The sequence below is a fragment of the Alnus glutinosa genome, chromosome 7 (genome assembly GCF_958979055.1).
Source record: "Alnus glutinosa chromosome 7, dhAlnGlut1.1, whole genome shotgun sequence".
Classification (NCBI taxonomy): domain Eukaryota; kingdom Viridiplantae; phylum Streptophyta; class Magnoliopsida; order Fagales; family Betulaceae; genus Alnus; species Alnus glutinosa.
In genome coordinates, this window is record NC_084892.1 from 4,228,635 (window position 1) to 4,254,590 (window position 25,956).

Here is a 25,956-nt window from a genome sequence, read left to right on the forward strand (position 1 = left end):
GCACAGTCGTTATCTGCAGTGCAGCCTTCAATATCAATCCACATAATCTTTTAGCTCCATTGGAAAAGCCAAAAAAAGCCATTAGAGGCAGGGTTGTCAGCAAACTTGATTTTTTTTTTAATTGATTTTATTTGGCAGCAGATTTGTTCCTTACTTTCATCTGTATCTCATGAAGTAATTTTGACATTTAGATGCTTATGTTGAATCATGGGAACTTCATATCTTTGTTTCTGGTTTTATTAACACTTTTTCCTTACCATGTTTGCCAATCAAATTTTTATCCTATAGGTTGAGGAAGCAAGAGCTTGTCACATTTGCACAATCAGCTGAAGATGTGTTGCGAGCTGTGGAGGAGTCTGCAAAAAGAGAACTTAATTGGTAGTTCAATGCAGTCTTCTCTGAAGGCTGTCACTGACCAACCATCAAAGCCTCCTCGTGAAAGAGTTAAGATAGTTATTTCTGTTCAGGATAAGGATGGGCTCAAGCATTTTCGCATGTACATGGTATATCTTTGCGCTGGGATTTTGGACTTATTTACGGCTGAAAAAATGGGTCTGCAGAAAAATGGGTATTCAGACAAATTGGTCTTTGGAGCAACTTTTCATGGTAGTTAAAGTGGTTGTTTTTAAAATCAATAAAAAATAATATCTGTTTAAAATAAAAAAATAATTAGAGAGTTTTATATAGGAACTTTTTAAAAAGTAATAGTTAAAATTAAAAAAAGTAAAATATTTTACCAAAATTTAGAAAAAGTTTAAAGAGCTGAATGAGGATGCTCTTAAATTGCATGGCAAACAAATGTAAATGGGGTCATTATGATATGATATAAAAACACTGAAAAGTAGTTGGAAATACGACGTGTTATCAATTACTAGAAGAAAAGAATCGATAAGAAACCATCCGTGGGTGCTGTCAAGCAGTAGCGAGAGAGAGAGAGAGAGAGAGAGAGAGAGAGAGAGATGCCAGATGCCTCTCTGTGTCGCAGGGGTACCCGAGATTCCGTGATCTCTCTCTCTCTCTCTCTTTCTACGCGCCTCTCTACGGTTCTGAAGAAACAGCCACGGCAGTTACGGCGGGACTGTAACAAACTGAGAGGGACGGCCTAGAAAATGCAACGTGGAAGGAGCGCAGCAAGTAATAGCCGGATCACGAGGCTAAATGTCAGGGTCCAAAGATTCTGAGTTAGATACGGGACTTTGACAGCTCCCTTCATCCTCTCCCCACTAATGCCCACCACCTCCCCTCCCCCTCTGAGGCTCTGACCACCCTCTTCATCTCTCTCTCTCTCTCTAGGCGAGGCAACCCATAAATTATGTACGGACACCTTCTTTCGGTCATTCTTATTATTGACATGTGATTGACACATAAGAGTTGCCTAATAGTTATGTACCATTCTAAAAATATTAGATAAGTCTCGTTTCAAACTCACGTGGTAGGATCTATTAGATAGAACCCATTCTATGTCTTAAGACTCTACACAACAATTACATAATTATTGTGCAGAGGTCATTTTTCTTCATAAAATTTATAAGAAATTTTAAGAAAGTTTTAAATTGACTAATTTTTTTAGAATGAGAGTGTAGATGTAATTAGTGTTTTTTCTTTGAGCCGTTACACATTATTTGAGAATCAACTTTTAAAAAAATAAAATAAAATAAATTGTAAAGTGTATCACTACTCTTATTAATATATTTATCTTCCGAACATACAAGAAAAACATAAGCAGCCATGTACGTAACAATGGTTGATTCCCTATTTTTCCCTAAAGTAAATTCAAGCTGCTTATATTTGAATATTTCCATTACCTTATCAATGCGGCAATAGCAATCAGTGCGATGTGGTACGTACATACCATCAACTAGGACCAGAGGTTATGCATTATTTGAGAGAGGCAGTAGGACCACGGGCCAGGGGTTATATGCATTATTTGAGAGAGGCATGCACAAGGACCAGCTGGGGTTATGCATTATTTTAGAGAGGCACAGATAGTACTCTACATTAAATTTGGTACGTTATGATAGTTGGGAAAACTAATGGTCGAACCCTACAAATTACCAAACTGTAACAGTTTGAACCTTGCAAGTACTCCTCGCTTAACAACGCTTACTGAGAAAAACATTAACAAACAAATTGCAAATACAAAATATATACTTAAAACTATGTTCATCTTTATGCCACAAATATATATATATATATATATATATATATATATAGAAAGGAAAAAGAAAAGAAAATACCATCTAAAAAGTTTACTGACACGAACCCTGCTAGCTAGTACGTACTCTTTATCCTCTTGCAACTCTATCCTTATCTTTAGAGCTGAATATAAGAAACAACAACCACACATGCAGGTTTAAAGCATAGAAATCCATATACTGAAGTCTGAACAAAAATGATAACCTTCAAGTCTACTTCCCTAATCGTTCCAAGCGAGGCTACCCCAAATGGCCTATTATCGTTATCGGAGTACGACCAAGCGAAGCAGTGGACTCATACACCTCTCATCATCATTTACAAACCCAACGATAACAAAACCATACCATTTTCAATTGAGACAATGAAAAATTCCTTAAGCCGTGCATTGGTTCACTACTACCCACTAGCTGGCCGGCTACACTGGATCGAAGGAGGCCGACTAGAGCTTCATTGCAACGCCATGGGAGCGCAACTGTCGGAAGCTTACTCTGAAGCAAAACTGGATGAATTTGGTGATTTTACACCCAACGGGATAATCAAACATCTTTTCCCTAGAATTGATTATACTACTACTTCAATTGAGGAGCAGCCCTTGTTGCTGGTGCAAGTAACAAGATTTCCTTGTGGTGGCCTTTGTGTTGGGACAGCCATATCGCACATTGTGGCTGATGGACTGGCTGCAATGAACTTCACCAACGCATGGGCTAAGTTGGCTCGTGGAGAGGATCTGGGGTGCGATGAGATGCCATTTCACGATCGAACCATGTTGCAATCATGTGAAGCACCGCGTTTTGATCATATAGCGTTTTCAAAACCACCACTCTTAATAGGTTGCTCTGACACTAAAGCAGAGCAAAAGAAGGAGACTAGTGCTGCCTTACTGAAAGTCACCAAAGAGCAAGTTGAGGAACTACAGAAGAAAGCCAATCAAAACATGGTACTGTCGGCACGACCCTATTCTAGATTCGAGGCTGTCGCTGGCCACGTCTGGAGGTGTGCATGTAAGGCACGTGCTGGCGATAATTGTCAACCAACAAGAGTTCGCCTCGGAGCCGACGGCCGCAATCGGTTCAAACCACCTCTCCCTCAAGGATACTTTGGGAATGCAGTCTTCGATGCGGTGACATCGACATGTCTTTATGCTGACCTCTTGTCCAAGCCATTGGGTTTTGCTGCTGGGAAACTGAGGGAAGCAATCGAGGGAGTTACAGATGAGTACATAAAATCCATTCTTGATTTTGTAACTAGTCAAAAAGATGTGGGTCATCTGAGGAAAAACTTCCACATCAGGGGATACACAGAAGCACCCTTCTTAGGGAACCCCAATGTTAATACCGACAGCTGGATCAGTTTGCCATTTTATGGTGTAGATTTTGGATGGGGAAAGCCTGTATACGTGGGTCCAGGGATCTTGCATTCTGATGGCAAGATGATTATCATGCGAGATCCTGCAGATGAAGGATCTCTCGTCATAGCATTGTGTTTGCAAACACAATGCGTGGATTCTTTTAAAGAGTTCTTCTACGAGGATATATATGATCTATAAGAAGCCATCTGCCAAGTAGCAGTGATCATGAGGATGGATCTTTGGTGGTTAATTGGCTTATATATATGTTAATTTTTTTTTGTTTTTTTTTTATTTCATTTAGGTCATCTTTTGATGCAGAAGAGATCAAGGCTCCCTCTAAGTAATTCACGTGGATGGATGGGAGTAGAAAAGTTTGAACGTGCATGGAGGCAGCAACCAAATTGTATATGCTTTATTTCTTTGTTAGTTTAAGCTGGTTTATGATTTCTTTTACGAGTTTTGGTTGGTTTATGGTATTTTAAGGAACTATTGCTCATTAGTAATCGAATGGCTTTATTTATAATAATTAAGAACTCTTATTCCTTAATGATTGTAAGTCTTTATTTAATTTGTATTAATATTTATAGTAATATTAAAATTTAGATCTGAAGCCTATATATATATATATATATATATAGGCATGATATATATGATATGGACTTGTTTTTCTTGTCATTGGTTGAATAAATTAAATTTCTTTTAAGAGTTATATATGACTAAATGTGTCTGGTTGGTTTGGTAATTTTTTTATAAGTGTTTTAGGTTTTAGTTTTTCAAATGAGTATTTTTGAAAAAAATGAAAATTGTTTTGATGGAGCCACATTTGAAGAAAAGAACGTTTTATGCGTTATTCATATATTTGTGTGGTAAAATTTTGAAAAACAAAAACTATTAGGTGTTTTTGAAAAGCTAAAAGAAAATAAAAAAGTGAAAAAATGTCGCTAGAGTTGGTCCACAAGTGGTGGTTAATTGCTTGGCGGTAGCCACCACAGTTGTGATTTTGTTGCCATGCCCATCACAAGGGCCAAGAGACGGTTCTAGTAGCCACCGCGGGAGTTGCCAAATGGTTTTGATGACCAACATCATAAAGCCGGCCGGAAGACAAATCGGCGACAATTGCTTCAACCCATTTTTTTTTTTTTTTTTTTTTTAAATGTAACAAGCAACGTCACAATTAAAAATAAGTCTATATATGCTTAGTTATATTTTTTTAGAAGTATTTTGTGTTTTATCGTTAGAAAAGTGTTTTGTTTCTTTAAGAAAATAGTTTTGTGGTTTTTTTTGAAAATTGTGTCAACATTTGAATAAACTGATATTTGAGAAGCCAAAACAGATTTTGAAAGAGTATATAATGTTATACACATACTACTATCTCACCACTATGACACAACGTTAACATGACATTCTCAATCTAATTTTAGATTTATTTTTGTTAAAATAAAATAAACAATCAATGAATTGACAATGTCACGTTAGCATAGTGTGATGGAGTGTAGTATCTAACATTACTCATTTTGAAAAAGAGTAATGATACTCTGCACACCCATTTATCACACTTATTTCACACCCACTAACATAACGTGTTTTAAATGGCTTTCTTCTTCTCTTTCTTCATTTTTTTTTTTTTTAATTTTCATTTTAAGTGATTAAGATGAAAAACCACTTAAAACACATTATGTCTAAGCTCTTTTGAAAATTTTGCCAAACATATAACTTTGGAACTTTGGGCACATCTAATAAGTGTAGTTAAATTTAAAACGCGAAGGTCACAACACTTCTTCTGTTTGGTGTTTATTACACTGACGATGAATTTGTCCAATTTCATTTTGAACTTCCCTGATATTGATGAAACTTCAAGCATATATGTAGGGAACCAGAAAGCAATAGCGGTCCCAATACTGAGTGCCTACGTACAATGTTTGTTTACATTTATGTTTTTGTCTTTTAATTATTTTCTGTTCTCAAGTCAAATACGTTAATAAACAACTTAAAACACAAAATACTCTGAAAAGACAAAAACACTAAATACTATTCAAAACACAAAAACATTTCCGCTTTGAATTGAAGGAGGTGGAGAACACGACTTCTTATAAGCACAATCATCCACTTCCAATTTGTAATAAAACCGTAAGCCAGTGACATGAAAAGGTAGTTTGGTTTTGGGTTTCCTCATGTTTTTGGGTTCTGCGGGTGCTCTCAACTGCAGTGTTTGGGTTGCCTCAGATTTTTGGGTTCTACGGATTTTTTCCTTTTCTCTTTCCTGTTTTAGTGTTTTTTTTTTTTTATAATTCATATGTTCTTAGGGGCTCTTTTACGTTTTTTATAAATTTGTCTGATTACCTATCAAAAAAATGTAAACCACGAATGTTCGAATACATTGCAGAAGGGGAAGGTATATTCCACTGAATAGGACTTTAAGTTAAGTAGTTGCAGCACAAAAAGTAGAAAAACAGTTAAACAACCTCAAAACATCGGCCCACAAGCTGCCGACTTCTTGAAAATTCACCACTTCTGTAACACCCAATAGCCAGAAGATAGAGCTTCTCCCTCTGCTCCAAAGGGCTGCTAGCATTATTGGTCACGGAAGCCTCAAATTAATGACAATGTTGCACAGTTCAAAAATATAATTTCCACTGATGTGAAGTCCTGCATTTCCTTATATGGGAAACTCAAGAGAAACACATCAGAGAAACAATTGCATCACAAGCAGGAGAAAAGTTGGTCAGAGGATTAATCTTTTTTCTTCTCCATTTTTGAACAGAGAAGATAATTCAATTAAACTATAGAGGAAGGGAATCAGATCCACCTCCTTTTAGAAGATAATTCAATTAAATGAAAGAGGAGAATTTTTTTTTTTTTTTTTTTTTACCACTTTGTGGAGGATCAGATTCTAATTGTTTATCTCAAGGCTATGTATGGTGCAGTCACTTCCTAACAATATCCCCTGGGCACTAGCAGAATGTGGGACTGCCTTGGCTTTTAAGGGATTGTAAGGAATAAGCCCAAGATAGGACTTGCAATAGAAACTTTAGTACGACACCAGTGGTTACACTATTTTTTGGTTAAGTAATTAACAGAAAACTCATAGAATTGATTTCACTGGCTCCATAAAGTGGTAGCAAAACATTCTAAACAAGTGTAAATTAAACTCCCCCTAATCTGGCAACAACCAATAAAACATGACCACCGGAATTCTCTTCTCCGATTTCGACTTGGACATTGAAAACCAACTCTTTAGGGTGTTAAGTCTTCTTCATGTTCTTCTCCTCCTTCCTCCCATTATTTTATTTGTCCTTACATGCCTTTTTGTTCCCGGAGGACCAAGAGAATCGCACACGCCATCCTTTGACAAGATGCACCTCTAGATGGTATATAAGAAGAGACATTCCACCAAAGAACATTCCTTGTTCTTGTAAGTCCATTCAAACCAAAAATAAGATTTATGTCACGAGTTCCAGTGATCGGATCGTTGCTGAAGTTGAAAGGGTGCTTCCGACAGATATCAAAACCAACAGGAATCTCAGCATTCAGCTTGTACTCGGTTTAAGGAAAGCATGTCAGTGTAACAGTGTTCTTGTCCATTAATTCCTCCTTTTCGGATGTTGGACTAAGCAAGTATCTAAGAATAATTCTATTCTCCACACCCAAATTCTTCACACCCATTTTATCGTATCATACCATACATACAAAGGTTTACTTGGCATAAGTTGAATGGCACTTAAGAATAAAAAAACTTTATATATATATTTTCTAATTGAAAAAGAAAATGATTACAGGGAAGGATCATTTTTATTTGGTAAGTGATTGTGAATTGGAATATTTATTTGAATAGTAGTAAGAAATGATTAATGTGATAGAAAATTTGAGAATGTTTTATAAAAAATTAAAAAAGTTTTGTTTTGTAGTGGGTTTTTTTGGTTGAATAATAATAAAAAATTATTGATGTGATGTAAAAAGTATAAAAAAGTAAGAATGTTTTTTATTTGATATTTTTGGGAGAAGTAAAATGAAAATGAAAATTTTGTGGATGATTTACCAAACAAGCTCTTTTACTCCTGATCTGAAAGGAAGAAGTGAATGATCCTAAAAATAAAAGTAGGGTGGGCTTCCAAACAACAAACTCAATACAAACTAAAACATTGCAGAAATAATTACAAAAGGTAAGAAATGAATCAAACAAGTAACTCGATCCTCACAAGGGGCTGCAGAAGGCGGTTACAAAAGCAAAAGGGGTACAGATTAAGATGAACCTATCTGAACCCCTACTTGGAACTAACAACAATCACCAGAAAAGGGCCGAACCTAGATAAGCACTGTTGGCGTGCTGTCGCGAGCACCCAAAAATAAAAACCTTACTTCTAAAATATATGTAGTAGTGCAAGTAAGGGTCGATCCCACAGAGAGTAATTAGCCGAGTTTTATGCTACGTGAACAAGGATGGGGGAGGTTTTGAGTATGAAAATAATTTTAAGAAAAATAACAAAGAAACAATTTAAAATATTAATCAAGTAAGGAAACATTGGTTTAAGTCAACTTCCACCATCGGAATTTTACAACTGATCATCGATGCAAATATATATCAATTCATACTTTGAATATTCACTGTTGAAACTATTTTCCTATCTCTCCTTAGTCGTAGTTAATTAGAAGACAAGCGCTCTAATTAACTCTAACTACTAAACAACCTAAGACAAGCGCTATAGGTTTAATCTAGTAGCAGCCTTAAGAATTAGAGAGATCGATGAAGCGAAACAACACAAGCACAAGCGGTTGCATTTAATTTCGTCGGATGTTCTTCCTAAGATTTAATAATCACTGAGAAGCAACAAATCATTAAATCTTAGTTGCTTCACAGATTGGAGGGATCAAACAATTACGGATTTGATATCCAGCCTAGCAACAGATTGCAACGAATAACAAACTAGTAGACTTCCTAGGATTTAATGATCGCCAGCGTAGAAACTCAGTCAAATCATTAAATCTTAGTCGTTAAACGAGACAATCATAAAAATAAGTATAGAAGAACATCTGATACTCAAAGCATAAATCGAACAATGAAAACAAATTAGATCTTACAGTTTTATTGATTCCGAGGCTTCCGTTTCCTTCGACCAATTATGAAAGTTTAGCCACGTAGGGCCATGACTAAAACTCAAGGAAGTTAGGGAAGAGGGGAGAAGATGGAAGATAGAAAATGTGTGGTAGAAGGTGTGTGTTGTGTGTCATGGTTCCCCCCTTTTATACATGTTTCATCCCATATGCTAGAAACCTAGGAAATCTCCTAAAGAAAGATATTGTAAATACTATCCTAAAATAACAATACACAAATCTACTAATTAAGGAAAATATTAAACATAAAATAAAGGCTAGGATAACTATGAAGGTGATGATTTCAATGGGGACTTTTGTTGCCATATGCTTTATCGATTCTTTCCTTGTTTAAGTCCCCACAAATCAGCAAAGTATGAAGAGAAAATCAATTTGTCTTGTCATGGAAAGAGATGCTCATTTCATGTTGTCTTCTTCCGCGTGGTCCCCACAAATCTCTTCTTTATTTCCATGGTCCTCCACGCATCTTTTCTCTCCTTTTCTTCCTTTTGCTTTAACTTTTTATTTATTACTTGGCTTGGCTGGAATTGATTGGATGATTATGAAAAGGCTCAAAGTAAAGAAATTTACATATTTGAAAACTTCCTAAAATAAATCGCATCAGATCTACATCAGAATGTCAACTTCAAGCCCGATTTCTACCTTGATTCATCCGGTATCTCTCAAAACGCAAAACATAAAAGTTGTAGATCTTTTCTTGGCGTTTCACAGCATCTTGAATCATCTCAATCGGAGCTTTTATGAGAGAGTTATGCCCAGATTACGAACTGATGTCAAATCTGTCCAAAATCGCCCAATTAGCTTTGTTTTGCATTTAATGCCTCAATTTGCATCCTAAATCAAAATATTAGAATAATGAGTACATTTAGGCATTAAATAAGTATAAGAGATTAAATATAAAGGGGAAAAATATGATATTTTACATTCTCATCATCGTAGTCCGATGTAATTAAGGACTGCAAGACAGAGAGGAACCAACACAAATTCGGTTACAAAAATCTTCAAAGTAAGATCAAATTGCCAAAGAATAGGGAGACAACTACCCACAAAACAAGCTAGCAGAAAAATAAAAAAAGACGGCTGAACACACACAAAAAAAAAAAAAAAAAAAAAAAAAAAAGAAGAAAGAAAGAAAGAAAGAAAGAAAGAAAGAAAAAAGAAAAAGAAAAAGAAAAAGAAAAAGAAAAGCAGTAAAAAAGCTCACTGAACAGTAGTTTGAACAAAAGACCGGCGGAAGAACTTCTAGCAGCAGCTCAAAGAACACGTGGCGGGAGGTGAGAAGTGTAGCATTACTTGGCATCTGATCATTATGGATTTTTGGTGGCAAGTGGTCATAGTTGAAAATTAAAATTATGCTTAAGCGCATTTGCTGCCTTCTACCATTTTGGTTGACAATTTTTTAATTTATCATGTACATTATGATCTTGGAAATTGAATAATTAAGAAAACTCTGATTGCCAAAGCGAGAATATGTTCAATTGAAATCTCCTGCAATTCTCTCAATCTCAACCGTTCATTACCAGAATGAGTCATGTCAACAAGAACTCATCGATCGTTGTGTTAATAGGTTCGTAGTTATACTTTTTTGAGTTTGAAATTGCTGCATATCATGTAAACACTACTTTCGAATTGCTTCCAAATGCGATTCCGTGAGAAGTGGTAGGTTAATTGGTTAACAGTTTTTAGAGTAATTCTACGAGAAGGACTATAGTGATTTGTGTGCCCTCTCAAATATGACGTGAATTTTAAAATTATTATTAAATTTGAAATGATTATTATTATATTTTGATCTAATGATAATTTTATAATTATATAACATTTAGGATGATAAAATTTAGAATAAATAATACTAAAGCAATGAGAGGAAATATAATTTTTTTTTATATTAAAATAATATTAAGGGAATATTTTTGTTATTCTTGGTGTTTTCTTAATTTATGAAACAACAAGATAATTTGATTATTTTTTTTATGAATTTTTCTTACTTTTGTAGGAAATGAAATAAAATTTAGGAAGCTACTTTTATGTTTATAATAAAATAAAACATCCATAATGAAACAGGAAAGCGCATGAAGGTAAACAGAGATGGTGGGCCACAGTGGGTCACCATCGTTGTGCTTATTTCAATGCCATTTCTGGTCAAGTCATCTCATGGTAAGCTTTACAACAGCAGCAGTAGATCCCACCACCTCCTAGGGTCGGTCACACTTCGTCTTTAGTTGAAAGGCAATGAAAAATGCTAAAAACATGCTTTGATGTGACACATAAATATATATTTTTTGGAAAATATCCCTACACAAATATTATACAACAACCACACAACAGTTGACGTGGCTTGCAATAAAATATTGTTTTCTTTTTCTTTTTTTGTTCATGCGGCTAGAAAACCGGAGAGAGGGAAAATCAAATTTTCATTTCCAATTCATTTCGCACGCTGCCTAGCCCCTCTCTCTCTCTCTCTGAAATTTCTCTCTGTACAGATCTTTTCTCCGGTCAGTGACGTCGCCGGCTTCTCCGTCGTCCGTCTTCCGGCGCTTCCCGCTCCGGCAGTTTCTCACTCACTCTCTCTCTCTCTCTCTCTCTCCGGCGGGAACCCAGCAGATTCAGTCGTGTCTTCGCCGTTCTCTCTCGGCGGTCGCCTCCTCTGTCGTCCGGCGCTTCCTCTCCGGCAGATTTCGTCTCAGTCCAGCTCTGTCTCCGGCCGGCCACGCTAAAAACAGGTTTTTTGTTCATGGTTTTTTGTTTGTATCACTGGGTGTTCATGGGTGTTCATGGTTTTTTGTTTGTATCACTGTTATTATGCTCAGAATTAGGTAAATACTCAAATATTTGATTACTCACAAATATAGAAATTTGATTGATTTCCTAAAAAATGACAGAAACTGTGGCTCTGCTTCAATGTATGTTTTCGTTGCAATCAACGAGAGTGAACGATGTCGTTTAGAGATGCCTAACAATTTCTTGCAGTCGTTTTGATCTCGGTGTTTGATCTAAGTTTGAAATCATTTTTATGATCAATAGCAAATCACACAGAAGAGTCAATTTCCCTCGCTGTATCGAGGTGCTTATAGTCAATCTCTCAGGCTCAGCATTGTCTTTCAAACTTGCAAGTCTCTACTCTTCATCGAGTTTGTTCTTTTACAGTTTTACCTCTGTCTCCCATCCATTTGTCTCTCTCTCTCTCTCTGGCCGGGTCTGTGTGTTGGGTGTTCATGAGTTTTTCATTTTCCTTGGTTGTTTTTCATTTTGCTTTATTCAAAATTTTGGGTTGTTTTCCATTGCACACAAGGTGCTTGATAAAATGCTCCACTGACCATTTTTAGCTTCTCTTGGCAAGTTTTGTCCAAGCTAACATTTTCTACCATTAGTTTCTGAACTTCAGCCTCTGTCTGCATCTTCTCACCCTCTAACAGTGTCGTCTTTGCAACTAGCCTGCTTTGCGGCAACATTAGCAAACAAAACCACCCAAAAACAAAAACAAAAAAAAGAGAGTGCGTGTCTTGCAGAAAAAAGAGAGAGTATTAGGATTTTCTAACTCATGGTTTATTGTTTGTATCACTGTTATTATGCTCAGAATTAGGTAAATACTCCTATTAAAAATGCAAAGGCACATCACTAACTGACACTCCCCTCAAGCTGGAGCATAGTATCACACATGCCCAGCTTGCCTAAAATGCTATAAATAAAACAGTGGTTGACACTCTTTAGACAATATGTCTGCTTGCTGGTCACCAGTTTTTCACATAAAAACATATATATTAGAGCACACAATCTTCCTTAGAAAATGAACTTGTAGTGCATTTTGGTGATAAAAAAAATTAACAAATTCATCTAATTACAGATCAGACAAATTAGTGTTGATGCTTGATTACACTATCTTTTTATAGGATCAATCATGGACCTTGTATATTAGAATCATATAGCATTAATATTATTTTTCTCTCTTCCTCTCACAAATTGATAATATGGTATTAAAAATTAGTCATTAGATCAATAATTTTTTTTTTTCTTAAAAAAAAACAAAACATAAAAATTTAAGGCTACTCTTAATGTGTTATCTCTCAGCCAAAGATGGTTTTATGTTAAATGAATGGTTCAAATAGTAGTAAGTAGATTTCTAAATTAGAATCCTTATCTCTAATCAAGAGTAAGAAAGCCTCGCTTTCACTATTCTTGTGTTATATATTCATGTCTAATCTTACTCTTTCTACAATTCTCTAATGTGTAATAGAATTTTATTATTATTAACAAATTCTTACATTTTTCCATTCAATTAACTTGTAGTGCTTTTTAATATAGCATTTTCCAAAATGGACTCTTCAAGTTCACGAGTGGATAACTAGGGTGAATTTGACGGTGCTTTAACCCATCAAGATGATCATCAAAATGGTTAGATTTTTCATTTTTTTTTTATTATTTATTTTATTTCTTTATTATTATTCAAGGTTTTTTTTATAAATACTTGGTATTCTTTTTTGGATAGATGTGAGTGAAAAAGTTGAAGAACTGAAGGATTTAACGACTTTTAGTTCAGATGAAGAGTTGAGTGATAAGGAAGAAAATGTGGTACTACTTGTGGTGTTAAAGGATGATGAGAAAATTGAAGAACCGAAGTCATCAATGACTTTTAGTTCTATAGAAGAAGTTTGCTCTTATTATAGGAGGTATGCTAAGCAAACTGGGTTTGGTATAGTTCTATAGAATGGTTTACTTCCACCATGAGACCAAAATGATAGTTAATGGTATTTGATTTATTATTTTGGTCATTGTTATGTTTTCTTCAGAACAATATAATGATCTTGTTTTATAATATGTATGTGTTTTCTTGCAGAGCTAAAATGAATATTTTGTGTGGGAGTTGTAATGGGGTAGCTTTCAAATGGACTCCTGGATGTACTGGAAAAGATTGACTCCATTATTTTATTTTATTTCATTTTAATTTTTTTGTTCTTATATGATGTTCATATATGTTGTGTACTAGCTAAAGAAGTTGAGGTGAATTTTGGATGGTGTATGTTATTCTAGAAAATCAGCTTTGGATGGTGAATTTTGGATGGTGTATGTTACTTTGAGTGATGGCTGATGTGTTGCTTTGGAAGAATTGGTATGGTAGTTGCTAATGTGCTGCATTTAATTTGCTGCCCACATATCTGCATTCGGATTCATTAATATGACAGCAATAGAAAGCTGTGTACCATCAGATGCTTAAGAGATAAAGAACAGCACATTCAGGAGGCACAGGATCAAGGAAGCTCTCGAAAAATGGTAAAAAAAGTGAGATAAAAAAAAGTGGTTGAGGTTGAGGTTACAAGTAAGGTTAGTACAGTGACAGTGCCGGATTTGGCACAACATTGACCTGAAAAATGGTAAAAAAAAAAAAGAAAGAAAAAAGGTAGAAGGAAAAGAAATGTGCATCAGTTAACTGAACCTGCAGAGATCAATAAATTCAAGACAAGGACTCAAGTTACATAAAACAAGACTTTTTCTTTTGAGGAAGAATAGAAAGGAGAAATTACAGGGATTACATAAAATATATGGGTTTGACTAATCAAATACTGAATTTACATATCAACTTCCATCATAACTAAAATATTTGACAACGATCATTTTCAACTTTCTTGTTTTCATCCTTTCATTCTAACATCAAGTAGTTAACTTCAAAACCACTATAACTACTGAGATAAATTACAAGGCCCAAAATGATTACAAGTACTGCTACCCAAAACATCTTTCTATTACTTTGACGCAGACCCAACTCTAACTGAAGTCTAGCATGTTGTTCCTTGTGTTTTGTTTCAATCAGCTTCTCAAGTCTGTCAATATTGGCCATTGTCATCTTCTCAACTTTCTTAATATCGGTCTGTCTCCCTTTCTCTATGTCTCTCATATGTTCCTCCAATCTCTTCTCATAAGAAGTCATGTGGTTATCAGCCCACTTAAAAAAATCACAATCCCCAGCTTCCTGTGTGAAAACGAATAATAAATGTCATAAACCACTAACAAAAAAAAAAGTCACAATTAATTAATTTTAAAATTACCTTATACTTTATACAGTCATACCACTTTCTTTCGGGGTTGTCACTAATCCATGAGTACCTTAGACGTGCACACACTCCACAGTAACATAACGGAATGGGTCTTGACGCATCACTATTTACCGACATTTTTTCGGGCCTACCCAAAAAAAAAAAAAAAATTACATACATATAAATATTATTAAAAAAAAATGTCCACATTCCTTTGCCCATATATTATTATCAAATTAATCAGCCAACATATCATTTTTTTTTTGTTTTGTTTTTTTTTTTTTCCCTAAAACCAAATCAGAACCAAGCAACTATACCAACATCATCCAACAATCGAAACCAGCAAACAAAAGACCGAATTTTTTTTCCCTCAAACCGAATTAGAAACAACCAACGGACGGAAATTTACCCTTTGCTTGGCCTGGGAAATTTACATATATTGCAGTAACATATAAATGCTACCAACACTAAAAGTTCATTGGTACAGAGCCTTTGAAATTATACTGTTATAATAAGGCAGAAATTAACATTTCACAAAACTATGACAGGACTATAGAAGTTATAAGATTGACCGTCACCTTATCAAGGAGAAAATAAATTGTCAATCGATCTGCATTTCTTATATGAAAAACCGGTGACCAGCAAGCAGACATATTGTCTAAAGAGTGTCAACCACTGTTTTATTTATAGCATTTTAGGCAAGCTGGGCATGTGTGATATTATGCTCCAGCTTGAGGGGAGTGTCGGTTAGTGATGTGCCTTTGCATTTTTAATAGGAGTATTTACCTAATTCTGAGCATAATAACAGTGATACAAACAATAAACCATGAGTTAGAAAATCCTAATACTCTCTCTTTTTTCTGCAAGACACGCACTCTCTTTTTTTTGTTTTTGTTTTTGGGTGGTTTTGTTTGCTAATGTTGCCGCAAAGCAGGCTAGTTGCAAAGACGACACTGTTAGAGGGTGAGAAGATGCAGACAGAGGCTGAAGTTCAGAAACTAATGGTAGAAAATGTTAGCTTGGACAAAACTTGCCAAGAGAAGCTAAAAATGGTCAGTGGAGCATTTTATCAAGCACCTTGTGTGCAATGGAAAACAACCCAAAATTTTGAATAAAGCAAAATGCAAAACAACCAAGGAAAATGAAAAACTCATGAACACCCAACACACAGACTCGGCCAGAGAGAGAGAGAGAGACAAATGGATGGGAGACAGAGGTAAAACTGTAAAAGAACAAACTCGATGAAGAGTAGAGACTTGCAGGTTTGAAAGACAATGCTGAGCCTGAGAGATTGACTATAAGCACCTCGATACAGCGAGGGAAATTGACTCTTCTGTGTGATTTGCTATTGATCATAAAAATGATTTCAAACTTAGATCAAACACCGAGATCAAAACGACTGCAAGAAATTGTTAGGCATCTCTAAACGACATCGTTCACCCTCGTTGATTGCAACGAAAACATACATTGAAGCAGAGGCACAGTTTCTGTCATTTTTTAGGAAATCAATCAAATTTCTATATTTGTGAGTAATCAAATATTTGAGTATTTACCTAATTCTGAGCATAATAACAGTGATACAAACAAAAAACCATGAACACCCATGAACACCCAGTGATACAAACAAAAAACCATGAACAAAAAACCTGTTTTTAGCGTGGCCGGCCGGAGACAGAGCTGGACTGAGACGAAATCTGCCGGAGAGGAAGCGCCGGACGACAGAGGAGGCGACCGCCGAGAGAGAACGGCGAAGACACGACTGAATCTGCTGGGTTCCCGCCGGAGAGAGAGAGAGAGAGAGAGAGAGAGAGAGAGAGAGAGAGAGAGAGAGAGTGAGTGAGAAACTGCCGGAGCGGGAAGCGCCGGAAGACGGACGACGGAGAAGCCAGCGACGTCACTGACCGGAGAAAAGATCTGTACGGAGAGAAATTTCAGAGAGAGAGAGAGAGGGGCTGGGCAGCGTGCGAAATGAATTGGAAATGAAAATTTGATTTTCCCTCTCTCCGGTTTTCTAGCCGCATAAACCAAAAAAGAAAAAGAAAACAATATTTTATGGAAAATGTTAAATTTACAACACCAACACAACAATCACACAACAACCCCTCACATGAGGGTGGACCCCACACACTGGGGCCCACCCTCATGTGAGGGGTTGTTGTGTGGTTGTTGTGATGGTGTTGTGTATGAATCAAATCCCATATTTTATTGCAAGCCACGTCAACTGTTGTGTGGTTGTTGTATAATATTTGTGTAGGGATCATTTTCCATATTTTTTGAAAAATGTTTTGATGCGAGTACAAAATAAATAAATATATTTTCTTATTTTAAATTATTTTTTTTATAAAAAAATGTTCTTTTTTTTTTTGTCATCTTAAAAGTAATTCTCAAATGATGGTGATATATTTTTTAAAATAATAAATTTCATCTATTATTGATACTTCATTTAAAAATCAACTTCTGGACAAAAAAATTAAAAAAAAAATAAAATAAAATTGATAAGCGTATCCCTTCTCTTATTAATATATTTATCTTGAGAACATTAATAAGCAGCCATGCACGTAAACAATGGTCGATTCCCTATTTTTCCCTAAAGTAAATTCAAGCGGCTTATATTTGAATATTTCCATTACCTTATCAATTCGGCAATAGCAATCAGTGCGATCGATGTAGTACATACCATCAACTAGGTTGGACCAGGGGTTATGCATTATTGGTAGTGTTTGGCAAACGACACTAAAGAGGACATAGTACTTTGTACTATTTACTTTTCTTTTTTCTTTTTTCTTTTTCACTTTTTTTTTTTTTTTTTTTTCAACAATAATTTAAGTCAAAATATTTTTACTTCTCTTTTTTTTTTTTTTTTTTTTTTTTTTTTTTTTTTAACTTTTTATATCACATCAATAATTATTATTATTATTATTAAAATATAAAATTCACTAAAATATAAAATTTTTTCACTTTTTTATACAAAATTTTTTTACTTTATATCACATAATCACTTTTTATTAATTTTAAAACTAACAATCCTGTGTATATATCTTTGCCAAAAAAAGAGAGGCACTATAAGAGCACTAGCAGCAGATTCCCAACCATTTTCCTTATATTTATGGAACAAAACTACTTTTTACTTCCCTATAAAAAAATACCCCACAATAGATTCCCTTATTTTTCCCTATATCAATTAAATATTATTTTTTTACTCTTATTTTATTCTTTTTCTCTCTTTCTTATTTTTTTTTCTCTTCCCTATATCAATTAATTATACTTCTTTTATATTAAAATAATATATAGGGAATGAATAGTAGATATGTATACATTGGGAATCACTATTCATTCTCAACCCCCTAATCTAAATATAGGGCATCTGCTGTGAGAGGTTTTTTTGATGTTTTTTATGAAATTTTTTCTAAATATAGGAAAGGGAATCAATATAGGGTAACTACTACTAGTGCTCTAACAGCTGGGGTTATGCATTATTTGAGAGAGACATGCACTGGTACCAGTACCAGTACCAGTACCAAGGGTGTATGCATTATTTGAGAGAGGCACAGATAGTACTCTACATTAATTTTGGTACAAAATGTATATATATATATATATATATAGGCACAGATAGTACTCTACATTAATTTTGGTTCAAAATGTATATATATATATAAAATAAAAAAGAAAAAAGAAGAAGAGAGAAAATACCATCTAAAAAGTTTACTCACAAAGAAGAAGGAGAAGAAAAAAGAACATGCTAGAAGAAGAAAGAAAGAGAGGCGAAACGTCTAAAAAATCAGGGGAAAATCTGACTCATATGAAAACGAATAAGGGCAAAACGGTCAAAGCATACGCTGAAAAAAATGCAAAAAAATGAAAAAAGCCAATATTTATTTTTGAAGTCAAAAGATTTAAAAGGATAAAAACGTAAAACTAAGGCAGGAAAGAAAAGACCAACAATTAGTGATTCGGGTTGGCGTGTCAACCCATCGAGTTTACGTGTCAACTCATTTAACTAATTTGATAAAAAAATGTGTAATTATCGCGTTATAAATATGTTATAAACGAGTTGATGAGTCATAAACGTGTCATAAATATGTTGGTGGGTCGTAAACAGGTCATAAACGGGTCATAAACGGGTTATAGCCTAAACACAAACCTTATATATTCGTGTCGAATTCGCGGGTCGTGTCAAAATTGTCAAGCTTACAAACAAATCTCTTAACTCAACTCTGGAAAAACTTAAAAGGGTAAAAAAATAATTTCAATATAAAAGACAAAAATACCCAACAGATTTTTTATTTTTTTTTACCAGCCAAGGATATCAGGATAAAATATTAATTTTGAAAATCCAACAAAATGTTAAAAGACAAAAATATTCCTGTTTGTTTTGGATCCAATGAAAAAGCAGAAGGGCAAATTCGAAAAAAAAAATACCTAAAATTTTTTTACTGTTCACACGTTCAAATAAATTAATTTTAGTACGTCAAACGTCATGCATTAATTTTGATAAGTCATGCATTTATTTTGACACACACAGATACTACTCCACATTAATTTTGGTACGTTATGATAGTTGGGAAAAATAACTATTTTGATATTTTAACTTTTAAAATTTAAAAATGACATTTGAACCTTATAAGATATCAAATTGTGAAAGTCTGAACCTTACAAGCACTCCTAGCTTAACAACACTTTTTGAGAAAAAAAAAATAATAAATAAATTTAAATATAAAATTCTTAAAACTATTTTTACTTTTATGCGTAAGAATATTTTTTTTGGTGTTTTTGTTAAATGCCATCTAAAAAGTTTACTCACACGAACACTAGCTAGTACATGTACTCTCTATCCTTATCTTTAGAGCTGAATATAAGAAACAACAACCACATGCGCGCAGGTTTAAATTAAAGCATATATAGAAATCCATATACTCAAGCCTGAACCAAAAATGATAACCTTCAAGTCTACTTCCCTAATCGTTCCAAGCGAGGCTACCCCAAATGGCCTATTACCGTTATCGGAGAGCGACCAAGCGATGCAGTGGACTCATGCGCCTCTCATCATCATTTACAAACCCAACAATAACAAAACCATACCATTTTCAATTGAGACAATGAAAAATTCCTTAAGCCGTGCATTGGTTCACTACTACCCACTAGCTGGCCGGCTACACTGGATCGAAGGAGGCCGACTGCAGCTTCATTGCAACGCCATGGGGGCGCAACTGTCGGAAGCTTACTCTGAAACAAAACTGGATGAATTTGGTGATTTTACACCTAACGGGATAATCCAACATCTTTTCCCTAGAATTGATTATACTACTACTTCAATTGAAGAGCAGCCTTTGTTTCTGGCGCAAGTAACAAGATTTCCTTGTGGTGGCCTTTGTGTTGGAACAGCCATATCACACATTGTGGCTGATGGACGGGCTGCAATGAACTTCACCAACGCATGGGCTAAGTTGGCTCGGGGAGAGGATCTGGGGTGCGATGAGATCCCATTTCACGATCGAACCATGTTGCGATCATGTGAAGCACCGCGTTCTGATCATATAGCGTTTACAAAACCACCACTCTTAATAGGTTGCTCCGACACTAAAGCAGAGCAAAAGAAGGAAACTAGTGCTGCCTTACTGAAAGTCACCAAAGAGCAAGTTGAGGAACTACAGAAGAAAGCCAATCAAAACATGGTACTGTCGGCACGACACTATACTAGGTACGAGGCTATCGCAGGCCACATCTGGAGGTGTGCATGTAAGGCACGTGCAGGCGATAATTGTCAACCAACAAGAGTTCGCCTCGGAGCCGACGGCCGCAATCGGTTCAAACCACCTCTCCCTCAAGGATACTTTGGGAATGCAGTCTTTGAGGCGGTGACATCGACATGTCTTTATGCTGACATCTTGTCCGAGCCATTGGGTTTTGCTGCTGGGAAACTGAGGGAAGCAATCGAGAGAGTTACAGATGAGTACATAAAATCCATTCTTGATTTTATAACTAGTCAAAAAGATGTGGGTCATCTGAGGAAAAACTTCCACATCAGGGGATACACAGAAGCACCCTTCTTAGGGAACCCCAATGTTAGTATCGGCAGCTGGATCAGTTTGCCATTTTATGGTGTAGATTTTGGATGGGGAAAGCCTGTATACGTGGGTCCAGGGATCTTGAATTCTGATGGCAAGGTGTTTATCATGCCAGGTCCTGGAGATGAAGGATCTCTCGTCATAGCATTGTGTTTGCAAACACAATGCATGGATTCTTTTAAAGAGATCTTCTATCAGGATTTGATTAAGAATCCATCTGCCAAGTAGTGATCATGATGATGGATGTTTGGTAAGTTATATAGCCCAATTTTTTTAATTCAAGTACAATCTCTCTCATGGTCTAATTAGAGGTTAAATTCTAGTGTATTTACTTCTAACTACTCTAGGTTTCTTTTTTCCTTTCTTTTTTTTTTTTTTTTTTTTTTTTCATGTTTACTGTTAATTGTTGTGCTAATTACTTCCCTCTTGCTATTAATTGGGTTTTCTTGTCTTGCATACCTTGTGTGGTTGTCTTATATATATGTTAAATTTTGTTTTTCATTTAGGCCGGGCGGGCATCTTTTGATGCAGAAGACATCGAGGGTACTCCTTAAGTAATTCACGTCGACGGATGGGAGTGGAGAAGTTTGAACGTGCACGGAGGCAACGTACAACCAAAATTAGGCTCTATTAATTTCTTTGTTAATTTTAAGCTGGTTTATGATTTATTTTACGAGTTTTAGTTGGTTTATGGTATTTTAAGGAGTTATTGTTCATTAGTAATCGAATGGCTTTATTTATAATAATTAAGAACTCTTATTCCTTAATGATTGTAAGTCTTTATTTAATTTGTATTAACATTTAGATCTGAAGCCTATATATATATATATATATATATATATATATATATATATATATATATATAGGCATGATATATATGATATGGACTTGTTTTTCTTGTCATTGGTTGAATAAAATTTCTTTTAAGAGTTATGACAAAATGTCTGGTTGGTTTGGTAAATTTTTGATAAGTGTTTTAGGTTTTAGTTTTCAATGCGCATTTTTTTTAAAAAAAAAATGAAAAATGTTTTGATGGAGCCACATTTGAAGAAAAGTACGTTTTATGTGTGATACATATTTGTGTGGTAAAATTTTGAAAAACGAAAACTATTAAGTGTTTCTGAAAAGCTAAAAGAAAATAAAAAAGTGGAAAAAGGTTGCTAGAGTTGGTGGTGGTTGCTTGGCGGTAGCCAGGGGCGGATCCAGCCCCCCAACTTGGGGAGCAAATTGAAAAAAAAAGTTTTGAGAGGCCAAAATTAAAAAAAAATAATAAAATTTGGGGTAAAATTTTAATTTTTTTTTTTTTTTGGGGAGAACCTTGGGGCCCAAGCCCCTTAATGGCTCAGGGTAGCCATCACAGTTGTGATTTTGTTGCCATGACAAGTGCCACGGGACGGTTCTAGCAGCCACCGCGGGAGTTGCCAAATGGTTTTGATGACCAACATCATGAAGCTGGTAGAGAAATTGGCGACAATTGCCTCCACTTTTATTTATTTTATTTTATTTTATTTTTAATAGTAACAAGCAACGTCACGCTTGAAAAATAAGTCTATGCTTAATTATATATATTTTTTAGAAGTATTTTGTGTTTTATTGTTTGAAAAGTGTTTTGTTTCTTTGAGAAAATAGTTGTGGTTTATTTTGAAAATTGTGTTAACATTTGAATATCTGATATTTGAGAGATCTAAGCCAAAACAAATTACGCGCCGTTTTATCTGATTCAATGCTTGGGGGTAGGCTCTATTTCTTACTCCTATTGCTGATTGCTGATCAATAGTAGTAACTTTTTTTAAAGATACTGATAAAACCTAGTATTAGAGGATGATAAACCTATATTTAGATGTCTCCAAATTTGTCAAAATTTGGGTCATATCAGATTTTGTAACTTCTTGATAGTCTAGTTCACTACCATCGATGGACTGAAATGTTGGGTCATCCCAGATATCGATCTGATTGTTGCAATATCCTTTTCTAGACTGAAATGTTGCGCCAGGGGTGCAAGCACTCCCTGGCTTATGCCCATGCGCCAGGGAAAACACACCATGCGCCAAGGAAAAAATAAACTCTGGCGCATGCCCATGCGCCAGAGGGTGCAACAATGCGCCAGGAATTATTTCCTGGCGCTTGTTGGTTCATTCCTAGCAATAATTCTTGTGCCAGGATATTCTGGCATATATGACATATGCCAGTAATTATAAATTTCCAGACACTGCATTTGTGGTAGATGTAACTGCCAGGAACTAGTTTCCTGGCATTTATTGATTCATTCCTGGCATTTTAAAAATGCCAGGAATGGGCTTTTTTTTTTTGTAGTGATACTTTTATTCAACTTAATTCAAAATAACTTGCTTACATGGATATTTATAAGATACAAATTAAATGACCCTTCTAACTTCTTCACATTAACTCCATTCATTTACATTTCAAATAACTCTCATGTAACTCCTATGTAAACTAACTCTTGAAAACTCAAAAGACATAACCTCTTCAAGTCACTTAATTAGAAACTTACAAAAATAAGAAAAAACTCAAATAAATGTTATTAAAAATTAAGTTTAGTATTCAACAGTAAGTTCTCTCTCTATAGTCTCTGGTTTTTGTGTGTGTATGGGTTGCATAAGTAGCAAAAGAGAAGAGAAAACTCTCTTATGAATATACATGAGTTAATACACGAACTGACATTAATTGCTATTTAACAATGATTGATTTTTTTTGTTTTCAAAATATTTATTTGAAAAATGTTTGATGTGATAGAAATTAGATATATATATTTTTATTTTGAATTATTTATTAATAGAAAAATGCTCACCTTTTTTTTTTTTTCTTCTTAAAAGTATTTATCAAATGATGTGTCACCAGCCTATGAAATAGTGACATATTTTCTAAAATAGTATATCTCATTAACATATCATTTGAAAATTAACTTAAAAAAAAATATATATAATAAGTGTAAGTGTATAACACATAACACATCTTTTATTAATATATTTATCTTCTGAACATACAAGAAAAACATAAGCAGCCATGTACGTAACAATGGTTGATTCCCTATTTTTCCCTAAAGTAAATTCAAGCTACTTAATTATATTTGAATATTTCCATTACCTTATCAATGCGGCAATAGCAATCAGTGCGATGTAGTACGTACATACTATCAACTAGGTCCAGGGGTTGTGCATTATTTGAGACAGGCAGTAGGACCACGGGCCAGGGGTTATATGCATTAATTATTTGAGAGAGGCGTGCACTAGGACCGGCCAGCTGGGGTTATGCATTAGAGTAATGATTCACTACCATCTTTTAATACAACTTTTCACCACCTTGCTTATGTGGCAAGGTGGTCCCCCACCTTATTTTATTTTTAAAACCTAAAAAGTAGTAGGAGACCACCTTGCCACATAAGCAAGGTGGTGAAAAGTTGTATTAAAAGGTGGTAGTGAATCATTACTCTATGCATTATTTGAGAGGAATAATGATTCAATGCCACCTAAATATACAACTTTTCACCACCTTGCCTATGTGGCAAGGTGGTCCCCCACTATTTTTTGAGTTTTTTTTATTTTTTAAAAATAAATTAAGGTGGGGGACCACCTTGCCACATAGACAAGGTGGTGAAAAGTTGTATATTTAGGTGGTAGTGAATCACTACTCTATTTGAGAGAGGCACAGCTTCATTGCAACGCCATGGGAGCGCAACTGTCCGAAGCTTACTCTGAAGCAAAACTGGATGAATTTGGTGATTTTACACCCAACGGGATAATCAAACATCTTTTCCCTATAATTGATTATACTACTACTTCAATTGAGGAGCAGCCCTTGTTGCTGGTGCAAGCAACAAGATTTCCTTGTGGTGGCCTTTGCGTTGGGACAGCCATATCACACATTGTGGCTGATGGACTGGCTGCAATGAACTTCACCAACGCATGGGCTAAGTTGGCTCGTGGAGAGGATCTGGGGTGCGATGAGATGCCATTTCACGATCGAACCATGTTGCAATCATGTGAAGCACCGCGTTTTGATCATATAGCGTTTTCAAAACCACCACTCTTAATAGGTTGCTCTGACACTAAAGCAGAGCAAAAGAAGGAAACTAGTGCTGCCTTACTGAAAGTCACCAAAGAGCAAGTTGAGGAACTACAGAAGAAAGCCAATCAAAACATGGTACTGTCGGCACGACCCTATTCTAGATTCGAGGCAGTCGCTGGCCACGTCTGGAGGTGTGCATGTAAGGCACGTGCAGGCGATAATTGTCAACCAACAAGAGTTCGCCTCGAAGCCGACGGCCGCAATCGGTTCAAACCACCTCTCCCTCAAGGATACTTTGGGAATGCAGTCTTCGATGCGGTGACATCGACATGTCTTTATGCTGACCTCTTGTCCAAGCCATTGGGTTTTGCTGCTGGGAAACTGAGGGAAGCAATCGAGAGAGTTACAGATGAGTACATAAAATCCATTCTTGATTTTATAACTAGTCAACAAGATGTGGGTCATCTGAGGAAAAACTTCCACGTACATCAGGGGATACACAGAAGCACCATTCTTAGGGAACCCCAATGTTAATATCACCAGCTGGATCAATTTGCCATTGTATAGTGTAGATTTTGGATGGGGAAAGCCTGTATACGTGGGTCCAGGGATCTTGCATTCTGATGGCAAGATGTTTATCATGCCAAGTCCTGCAGATGAAGGATCTCTCGTCATAGCATTGTGACGCCGGAACAGAATAGCGATTATTCTGTAGGCTAATCAACAGGTAATTTGCAAGGAAGAAACTAGAAAATTCACCCCAAAACAGAGAGAAAACTCTGAATTTTGATAATTAATCAATAACAATAAGCTGTCGGAAAAACACCCACAAGCCGGGCTAATATAGCTGAAAATTCGACCTTTAGGATTTTACCAAAAATAGAAAAACCCTAATAAAATCTCCTAAGACTTGAAATAAATATAAATAAGCATATTATGGAAATACTTGGTACCAAAGAATATCTCCCAATTAATGGAAAATACTTGGTGCCAAAGAATTACCATATTAGGGAAAATATAATAACTATAATATTACTTGACGACATCGTAAATATAAATATGGAAATTATGTAAAAGATGAATCAAGGGATTTGTCGATAGTCTCTTCTTTCCTTTATTCCCTTGATGGATGTTGAGAATTCGGTAGATATTTGTATTCTTAAAATATTTTGTACGATTCCTT

At 35.3% G+C, this 25,956-nt stretch overlaps 3 protein-coding genes, 1 long non-coding RNA gene and 1 pseudogene across 5 annotated transcripts; 4 read left to right on the forward strand and 1 right to left on the reverse strand.

Annotated features, from left to right (window-relative positions):
* Positions 1-2,349: 2,349 nt before the first annotated feature.
* On the forward strand, positions 2,350-4,047 carry LOC133873734 (hydroxycinnamoyl-CoA:piscidic acid hydroxycinnamoyltransferase-like). Its single transcript, XM_062311483.1, has one exon. It carries the CDS (start codon positions 2,393-2,395, stop codon positions 3,740-3,742), a length of 1,350 nt encoding a protein of 449 aa, XP_062167467.1. The 5' UTR covers positions 2,350-2,392; the 3' UTR covers positions 3,743-4,047.
* A 6,911-nt stretch (positions 4,048-10,958) lies between these two features.
* On the forward strand, positions 10,959-13,714 carry LOC133874189 (uncharacterized). 2 transcript variants are annotated; one of them, XR_009901221.1, is made up of 4 exons: positions 10,959-11,373; positions 12,953-13,042; positions 13,137-13,395; positions 13,485-13,714. It is a non-coding gene; the product is annotated as an uncharacterized LOC133874189 (long non-coding RNA). The 2 variants fall into 2 exon arrangements; XR_009901220.1 differs by having other exon boundaries at positions 10,964-11,373; positions 13,137-13,317.
* Positions 13,715-14,117: 403 nt separating this feature from the next.
* Positions 14,118-16,685, reverse strand: LOC133874053 (uncharacterized). The gene is made up of 3 exons (XM_062311887.1): positions 16,326-16,685; positions 14,692-14,827; positions 14,118-14,615 (listed from the first exon to the last, which is right to left on the reverse strand). The coding sequence occupies exons 2-3, from the start codon at positions 14,815-14,817 to the stop codon at positions 14,286-14,288; spliced, it is 456 nt and encodes a 151-aa protein (XP_062167871.1). The 5' UTR covers positions 14,818-14,827; positions 16,326-16,685; the 3' UTR covers positions 14,118-14,285.
* Positions 16,686-19,566: 2,881 nt separating this feature from the next.
* Positions 19,567-21,514, forward strand: LOC133873761 (hydroxycinnamoyl-CoA:piscidic acid hydroxycinnamoyltransferase-like). Its single transcript, XM_062311517.1, has 2 exons — positions 19,567-20,997; positions 21,254-21,514. Exon 1 carries the CDS (start codon positions 19,614-19,616, stop codon positions 20,973-20,975), a length of 1,362 nt encoding a protein of 453 aa, XP_062167501.1. The 5' UTR covers positions 19,567-19,613; the 3' UTR covers positions 20,976-20,997; positions 21,254-21,514.
* Positions 21,515-22,819: 1,305 nt separating this feature from the next.
* On the forward strand, positions 22,820-25,450 carry LOC133872671 (hydroxycinnamoyl-CoA:piscidic acid hydroxycinnamoyltransferase-like; annotated as a pseudogene).
* The last annotated feature ends 506 nt before the right edge of the window (positions 25,451-25,956 follow it).

Excerpts from the sequence above, each read along its gene's own strand:
- LOC133873734 (XM_062311483.1), top strand. The coding sequence starts at position 2,393 with ATGATAACCTTCAAGTCTACTTCCCTAATCGTTCCAAGCGAGGCTACC.
- LOC133874053 (XM_062311887.1), bottom strand. The coding sequence starts at position 14,817 with ATGTCGGTAAATAGTGATGCGTCAAGACCCATTCCGTTATGTTACTGT. Across the intron at positions 14,616-14,691 it reads ATGACTGTATAAAGTATAAG|GAAGCTGGGGATTGTGATTT; the intron begins GTAATTTTAAAA and ends GTTTTCACACAG.
- LOC133873761 (XM_062311517.1), top strand. The coding sequence starts at position 19,614 with ATGATAACCTTCAAGTCTACTTCCCTAATCGTTCCAAGCGAGGCTACC.